A 9,160-nucleotide genomic window follows, 5' to 3' on the forward strand; every position below is an offset into this window, starting at 1 on the left:
TGTTATGAACATAGGCCACTACAAATTGGTATATTTTAAGGAGGTAATTTAAAGTTAAAATTTGTGTAAGTAGAAGTGGAAGGGAAGGGAAATTTAAGTAAACAGAGAAGGAGCAAAATCTTGGGGGGAGGGATAAATATACAACAGGTGAGGGTGCAAATGCCACTTGCGTGGAAATGGTGGAATGAGGTCAGGAAACTGTAGTGGGGCCAGACTTTGGGAATAGGGTAACTGGAGGCAGGGGAAGCCTCTGTTAGTTCTTGAAGCACGATTGGCACAGAAGCTCTACATGCTAATGAGGCACCGTGGGTCAGAAGTCATTCTTACACCCAAATGAGCATTCCCTGGGAGAACTTGCCTGGAGAGTCCCACAGTTCAGAACCTGATGCTATCTTTTATGATCTCCGCACAGACTCAGGGGTCCTTTCTGTTCCTGTCACTTTCAACAGACTCTTCAGCTTCTGAGTTATTCTAGAGAGGACCCTAAAGTGCATCATGACTCACACCAACCTTACCATCTTCCATCCTGTAGTTTTTGTTCTACTGGTCATCCCTGGGTGGGAGGCTTACCACATTTGGCTATCAATACCCCTCTGCCTCATGTATATCACTGCTGTCCTGGGGAACACCATCCTGATAGTGGTCATCATCACAAAACATAATCTTCATGAGCCCATGTACTTCTTCCTCTCTATGCTGGCCATCACAGACATCCTGCTGTCTACCACTACTGTACCCAAAGCTCTAGCCATCTTTTGGCTCCATGCCATATTGCCTTTGATGCCTGTGTCACCCAAATTTTCTTTGTCCATGTGATGTTTGTGGGGGAGTCAGCCATCCTATTAGCCATGGCCTTTGACCGCTTTGTGGCCATCTGTGCCCCCTTGCATTATACAACAGTGCTAACATGGTGTGTTGTGGGAAGAATTGCTCTGGCCATTGTCACCCGAAGCTTCTGCATCATCTTCCCAGTGATCTTACTGAAGCGGCTGCCCTTCTGCCGGACCAACATCGTCCCCCATTCCTACTGTGAGCATATCGGAGTGGCCCGCTTGGCTTGTGCTGACATCACCATTAACATCTGGTATGGTTTCTCAGTGCCCATTGTCATGGTCATCTTGGACGTGATCCTCATTGCTGTGTCTTACTGATCCTCCGAGCAGTGTTTCGTTTGCCCTCCCAAGATGCCCGGCGCAAGGCTCTCAGCACTTGTGGCTCCCACCTCTGTGTCATCCTCATGTTTTGTGTTCCATCCTTCTTTACATTATTGACCCACCACTTTGGACGTAACATTCCTCGACATGTCCATATCCTGCTGGCCAATCTTTATGTGGTGGTGCCACCAATACTCAACCCCATTGTCTATAGTGTGAAGACTAAGCAGATCCGGGAGGGTGTAGCCCACAGGTTCTTTGACATCAAGACTTGGTGCTGTGCTTCCCCTCTGGGCTAATGGCTCCCCATGAATTTGCACTCCAAGCTTTATCAAGGAAACTAGGCGTGAAATACAGAGATTTTCTGGACTGAGAGGGCTTTTACTTCTCTTCCTCTTTCTCTTCCTTCTCTGTTGTCGTCATCCCCTCCAACTTTTCTTTTTTCCTCTTCCAGCTTTTCATCTTTGCCTCTTTCTCCTGTTTCTTTGTTAGCTTTATCTTCTTCTCTTCTCATATCCTTTCCCCAAAACTCAGAGATAATAACTGTTACATGCCTGTGATGTGAACATTCGGTATCTTCAGTAGACCAGACGTACTCCAGAAACACAGAGAACTGAACATAACATGAAGTGGGTTATAAGCACATGGATGAAAATAATTTTATATTTAACATCTGAAGGGGTTCCAGGTTTTTTTTTTTTTAATCTCTAAATGTGCTTTGATCCTTTGTGCAGACTCAAGTAGCTCTCTCCTCACTTTTACAATGGCAGATGTTTTTGAAAAAGTCATGCATGCCCTTCAGCCATCTGGAAAACTGTTCATTCTTCAAATTTCAGATAAAGAACTACCTTCCCTGAAAACTCCTGACTTTTCCAAGCAATACAAGGCTCCTATATTTGTATATTGATTGCATCTTGTATAAATCTCAAAATGTATATAGTGAATTGTAATGGGTTGTTTATTTATTTGACCCCTAATTGACTGTAAACTCCTTGAAATCAGAAGAGTGTGTGTCATTCATATTTGTACTCCAGTGCATTATAAAATGCCTGGCACATAATAAGTGTTCGAAAACTGAATGAGAGCACAATCACCTCCTGATGTTAGAACATGCATTTCTATTATGCACTCAAATGGTCAGCTAAATTAATCCACAAACCAGTGATGAGTAAACCAGCTCCTCACAAAGGCAGTTTGGCGTCAGGGAGGTAAATAAGCTGTAGATTGCAGAGCTTCTTACTTCTTACACCTTTGCTGTAACACAGGGACCAAGGAATAGACTAGAGTAGGAAGAAACAGGGCACTCTTGATTTTCTCTTCTAACCTGGCCTCTGACCTTTCTCAGTGTTAGGAATTATAGCACATTGTTCCTGGCCAGGTTAGCAACTTTGGAGTAGTCTCTTGGAGTTTAAAGTCTTGCCCCTCATTTTTTTCATACTTTTTCAAAAGAGATCATATACACTCATTTCTTCAACCACCATTGACACAAATGAGTCCAACATCCCTCTCTCCATCCTAGAACTCTGTTTTTGAGTTTTAGATGCATAAATATACTTATCAACTGGATTTCTTCTGCAAGAGAGAGAGCTCCCATTCAGGCTAGCTTTTTTCACTGTTCCATTCCTTTTCTTAGGAACAAGATTATGATGATTCCGTCAACTTCACTGAGCTGGAAACCCTGGGGAGTTTCTCAACTTCTTCCTCTCTGTCCTGTTCCTCAAGAAGTTAATGATTGTTACCAATATTGATTGTACCACTAAATAATTATGTGGATAATATTTGCAGTCCTGTCAGGATTAAGGCCCTATCCCTATTACTTTCTAGCTGTGTGAATGTGTGAAACATATTTAATATTTTTAGTCCTCATTTTTTTTCATCTGTAAAATGGGGATAGCAATAATACCTCATAGGGTTGTTGAGAAGATTACATGAAATAAACCATATATATACTATTTGAGAAGATGAAATGAAATAAGCCATATGTATAGTACCTAATACAATCCTTGGCTCATAGTATCTGGGAAATATTTCATTAATGCTAAGTTCTTGGTATTGTTAATTTTCTTTTTAATGTTGCTCTACTAATTACTTACGTCTGTTATCATCTTTCACCTCAGATAATGCATTAGCTTCTTAATTGATTTCATTGCTTTCAGTCTTTTACACTGTAACCTAAACTATAAATTGACTCAAAGTTAAACATTCTAAAAGGCAGAGTTTCTGTCAAATACTTTCAAGTAATCTTCATTACTTATAGAAGTGTTTTCCATAGAATATTCTGCAGAAATAGCAGATATCATAATAAATGTTTTATAAAAAGGTTCCATGATCAAATAAGTGAAAAATGCTGACACTTTGTGGGTTGTGCACATGGCTGTCCAAGGGAAGGCTAGAGTTTGCAGCATATCCCACAGTAATGTGACCATAGATATTTGTATCATTTTTTTGATAGCACATCAATGTACATTTCTAAAATAACCTAGTGTTCCATTAGCCACTGTTCAGAAATCATAGGACTACAGGGTAATTTCTAAGCCACGCATTAACTTAATAATGTAGTCCTAACTTACTTTTCCATTTCTATCTCAAAACACACCACCATATAGCAATCTATTACTATATAGTAGTATTAATAATTATAACTTAAAACAATAGCTAATGTTTATTAAGGGATTAATCTATGCTGGCAACGATGTTAAGTGCTCTGCTGCATTAACTTATTTAATCCTTACACAGCCTTATGAGATAGTACCTTTGCTATCTGTTTTATACACAGGAGCACCCAAGTTTCAGAGAGGATGAATAATGAAGGCCACTCAGCTGGCAAATGGTAGAGTATTGACGTCAATTCCTTTTTGAAGTCTTCCCAATCCCACAAGTCAGAGGTGATTACTTTGTCCTCTGGCTCTCCACAGCAATGACATTTATCTTTCAACTGAATGTTATTTACTCCATGAAACCATCAGAGCTTGGGTTCTGTGAGAGCAGAGAATATATCTAACTCATCGTTATAGTTCCAACATCTAGCATAGCATTCACTATGTATATTTATGGATTGATTAATTTGAAATGTTGGTGAAGTGGTTGACTCTGGACCCTTCACTGTTAAATATTATCCAATTTTATGACTGAAAATCATTTGGACACACACATACACACCACTTAGTTCCTTCTGATCTATTTCTTCTACATCTCCACAGGTTTCTATGTACATCGAGGTCTAGCAGGTATAGGCAGGGTTTCAGTGTTCTATGTATTGACTAGCAGCAACTCAAATCTGCTCTGTCCATATCTTAGCCAGAGACATGGAGTCTTTAACAGATACAGTATGTTCAGACTTTTGTAGGTAGGGCATAGTTAGATTGCCCACCCTCTCTGGTTCCTGAGTGAGTGATCTCTGGAGATTGGTCCTGCTGGGGTCTGCCTCTTTCTAATTAAACCAGATGCTCCCTAAAGACCTAGTGGAGTAGAACTCTCTCCTTGCCCAAGGGATTCCTGTGGATGAGGTTCAAATACTGCCCTATTTCCCTCCTGAGTCTGCATCTGTCAGCTTCTTTCACATGTTGAGGAAGAACTTTCTCTTGAACTGGGGTAAGTTTCTGGGAAGGGGATAAATATTTTGTTCCTAGGAATTTTAGGTTTTCTTGGAATAAACTTAATAAACTATTGATTCAGATGAGATCCTCTGGATAGTGTAGTATAAGTACATACTATCCAGTGTGTACATCTTGACATCTTGAGCTGCTGCAGACATTTTTTTACTATGCAGGGCTGGGAGTATGACTAATATTTTTCCAGAATTAAAGTGGTTTAAAAAATATTGAACACAGGGGGCGCCTGGATGGTGCAGTTGGTTAAGTGTCTGACTCTAGGTTTTGGCCCAGGTCTTACGATCAAGCCCCATGTTGGGCTCTGCACTCAGCAGAGTTTGCTTGAACATTCTCTTCCGCTGCCCTTCCCTGCACTCATGAGCACGCACACACACTCTCTCTCAAATAAATAAATAAATCTTTTAAAAAAAGTAAAAAAAAAAAAGAACACTGAAAAGTAAGTATATTAAAACCCACAACATTAAGTTTACATATACTATTTATGTAAAATTAGAATTTATTATAATTCTACGGTTTTAATGGGAGAAACTCATAAATAATGCTTTCAAAATAGAATTAGGGAAAAAATTAGCCATTAAAAGCACATAAAAACATATATATAGGTGCTCCCATTTTCCCTTTTGCCTTGGGCTCCAATATGGCTCAGTACAGCATGGTCAATCCTATCTTTATTTAAAATTTTGATATCTTGTTCATCATGGATATTTTGACATTTTGTAGTGAGGTAAGTTCTTACTCATTTCACCTTAGTCCTGGCCTTAGGAGACTCAACACCTGGAGGGCAGACCAGAGTCACAAAGAGATGCGGCCCCTGCTTGAATCTTTCCATAATCCTGATAGTTGAAACATAGCTTTCAGTTTCAGGACAAAGACATTTCCCTATGTATTCAAGCCAAAGTGAGGTGGGATTTTCTGTTACTTATAATGTAAAGTGTTGTAACTGATACAAAAGAGAAGAAAAGAATTATTTTATTTTTTAATTTGCTTTTACACTTAACTATATGCCATGACTGATACTTTTTTCTTAAAAATGGAAACAAAACATTCTATTGTACTGTATATGCCATAATTTATTTTTTTGCCCTATTGATGGATATGGAAGTCGCCGTAATTTCTTTTATTATAGCAATAGTATAGCAACGAATATCCTTATAGAAATATGTATATGTTCTCATGCTGTGTCACCAGCACTGGAGGCTAATTTTTTTCTTACGTTTTCCAATTTGTTAGGAAAACTATGATATTTCAATATGACAGATGTTCATTTCTTTAAGTTTTGAGCACCTATGCATGTGTATATTGGCTATTTATTCTTCTTGTGGTATGAATTGCCTATTTTGATTCTTTGCATATTTTTTGTTTTTTCCTCATTCATTTCTACGAACTTTAAAAAATTTTATTATGTTATGTTAATCACCATACATTACATCATTAGTTTTTGATGTAGTGTTCCATGACTCATTGTTTGCGTATAACACCCAGTGCTCCATTCAATACGTGCCCTCTTTTCTACTAACTTTTAATATTTAAGGATATTAGCCTTTTGTCTGTTATATGTTTTATAATTTTTTCTCCTAGAATTTTTATTTATTTTCCTAGAATTTATTCTTGTCTACATTTTTGCATAATTACATCATTCAATTATTACTGTCCATGAAATACCATTTTCTTAACTTACTCAGAAAGATCTTTCCAAACTTAAAAATATTTTCCTGTTTTCTCCTAAGATCTTCACTTTAATATTTAATATTTTTAGTTTTATTTTTAAAATATACATCTTTAATTTATCTACAGTTTCTATTTAGTGAGTGAGGTGGGAAATAATTTTATTCTTTTACAAAAATATCATTGTCCAATATCCCAATGCCATTAATTGACTAGGCCTTCCTTTCCCTACTAATTTGAAATGATATTTTATTACATTTAAAGTTTCAAATATATTAGTTTCTGGGCTCTCTATGTAGTTGTACTGATCTGCGAGTAATAATAACTGGCATTTGTTTAGTATTTTTATGCTAGGCATTATATTAGGCAGTTTAAAGAAAGCATTCGATTTAATCCTTGCAAGATAAATATGGATAGCTCATTTTCACATTAGGCTAAATTTCTGAAATGTGAAAAACTTACCTTTTGAAAATAATCAGAAAATTGGAAGCCCAGAATTTGAACCTGGAGAACACTTCTCAGATAATAAATATTTAAGCGGTGACTTGGAAGCTCAGTAGGCTTAACAAACATCAAAGGTAAAAAAGTATGTTCCAGATTAAGAGAAAAGCTTGAGAAAAGTCATGAAGGTTGGAAAACTCAGGTTTTGTGTGGAGAATAAATTGTGGTCTATTTAATGTCCACGTAATTTAATGTCAGAGTGCCTAAAGGGGACTAAAGCTAGAGAAGAGAGTAATAGTGGGATTGTGGAAAGCTTTGCATGCTTGAGAAGTTTGAGCTTTATCTTGTAATGAAAAAATCATTATATAAAGCTTGTAGGTGAAAATCCAATAAAGATTTTTGTTTGTTTTGTGAATACCAGCCAGGCTACAAATAGCTGATGGATATGGAGGGGTTGAGGATGGGAAGCGGGGAGATAGGGAGCCCAGTTAGTTAAGATGCCATTGCACCAAAACAAGTGAAAGATGCTTAAAGCCAGAGTAGGAACATGTGAGAATGGGGAGGTATATATGGCTTCTAGACATTGCTGAGGTGTGACCAGGAACCTTTATTTATATTTGTGTTTGTAATGATAACGTAGGAAATAAAAGCATAATATTATATACTCTAAGTCAAGACATTAGTGATTGATTTAATTATCTAATGTTCAACTGTTAGTGAAACTTATTGTTGGTTCTGCCCACTGACTCTCTCTTTCTGTAGTCTTCATAGAAAGACTCCCAAATCAGGCATGTTCGGTGCTAACTTCTCCACTTTCCACCCCGCTGTGTTCATCCTACTTGGCATCTCAGGACTGGAGAACTATCACACCTGGCTTTCTCTCCCCTTCTGCCTCATGTACATCACTGCAGTATTGGGAAATGGAATGCTCATCCTTGTCTTCAGTGCACACACCCTCCCTCAACCCATGTATGTCTTCCTATCCATGTTGGCTGTCACTGACATCCTGCTGTCCACCACCACTCTTCCCAAGGTCCTGGCTATTTTTTGGTTTCATGCTGGGGAGATTGCCTTTGAGGCCTGCATCACTCAGATGTTTTTCATCCATGTTACCTTTGTGACTGAGTCGGGTATCCTGTTGGCCATGGCATTTGACCACTATGTGGCCATTTGTACTCCCTTGAGATACACAGCCATCTTAACTCCTGTGGCAATTGGAAAAATGACTCTGGCAATCTGGGGATGAAGCATTGGGACTATTTTCCCTATCATATTCCTGCTGAGGAGGTTGCCATACTGTCGAATATCATCCCCCACTCATATTGTGAGCACATTGGGGTGACCAGATTGGCCTGTGCTGACATCCCTGTCAATATCTGGTATGGCTTCTCAGTGCCAATGGCATCAGTTTTGGTAGACATTGCACTCATTGGTATTTCCTACACTTTGATTCTCCAAGCTGTGTTTAGACTTCCTTCTCAGGATGCCTGGCACAAGGCTCTCAGTACGTGTGGTTCCCACAATGGAGTCATTCTCCTCTTTTTCATCCCATCCTTTTTTAATTTCTTGACCCACTGATTTGGCAAGAATATCCCCCACCATGTCCACATCCTTCTGGCAAATCTCTATGTGTTAATTCCCCCCATGCTTAATCCCATCATCTATAGAGCAAAAACCAAGCAAATCAGGGATAGTATGGCTCACATGTTATCTGTTTTGAGGAAGTCTTGAGAAAGTTTGTGTTTCTTTCACAGTTTTCTCTTATCAGCAGGAGGAAAAAGAACTTAACAACCAAGTTCTCAAGTTTAGGCACTTTAGTGTACTGAAGCAGAAAATACATAGGCTTTGGAATAAAATGTATCTAGATTCAAATCCTAGCTCATTTACTTCCTGATTTTTGACCATGACTAGGTTCCTACCTTTTGGAAATTTAGTCCTAACATATAAAATATAACCAATTGTGCCTATGCTGTAAGAGTTTTGTAAGTATTAAAATTTATACACTACTTGGTACATTGCTCAGCACTTAGTGGGCTCTCAATGTTAGCTATAAATCTAACTTGAAGTTTGTTACCTGAGGAAGATGGTTTAGATTTGATGTATGTGAGATTTCCAATATTTCCAGAGGCTGCTCTGCCTTCTGCTTACCTTCCAAGACTGTATTATAGCCATCATCATCTCCAAATTATTGCCATCATAACCACGAGTTTGGCTGTATGAATCAATTTAGGTAATAGATATACAAGAATGCTTTAAAAAATTAAACTGTTGAAAAAGACTAAGGTTGGT

General features: G+C 38.2%; 1 protein-coding gene and 1 pseudogene across 1 annotated transcript; both read left to right on the top strand.

Annotated features, from left to right (window-relative positions):
- Window positions 1–495: 495 nt before the first annotated feature.
- On the top strand, window positions 496–1,453 carry OR52B2 (olfactory receptor family 52 subfamily B member 2). The gene is given in 3 exon segments (XM_025848481.1): window positions 496–766; window positions 769–1,146; window positions 1,149–1,453. Coding segments are annotated over 3 exon segments (954 nt in total).
- Window positions 1,454–7,661: 6,208 nt separating this feature from the next.
- Window positions 7,662–8,602, top strand: LOC112806156 (olfactory receptor 52B2-like; annotated as a pseudogene).
- The last annotated feature ends 558 nt before the right edge of the window (window positions 8,603–9,160 follow it).

The sequence above is a fragment of the Callorhinus ursinus genome, unplaced genomic scaffold (assembly GCF_003265705.2).
Source record: "Callorhinus ursinus isolate GAN/ISIS: 27379988/994484 unplaced genomic scaffold, GSC_fseal_2.0 scaffold49, whole genome shotgun sequence".
NCBI lineage: Eukaryota > Metazoa > Chordata > Mammalia > Carnivora > Otariidae > Callorhinus > Callorhinus ursinus.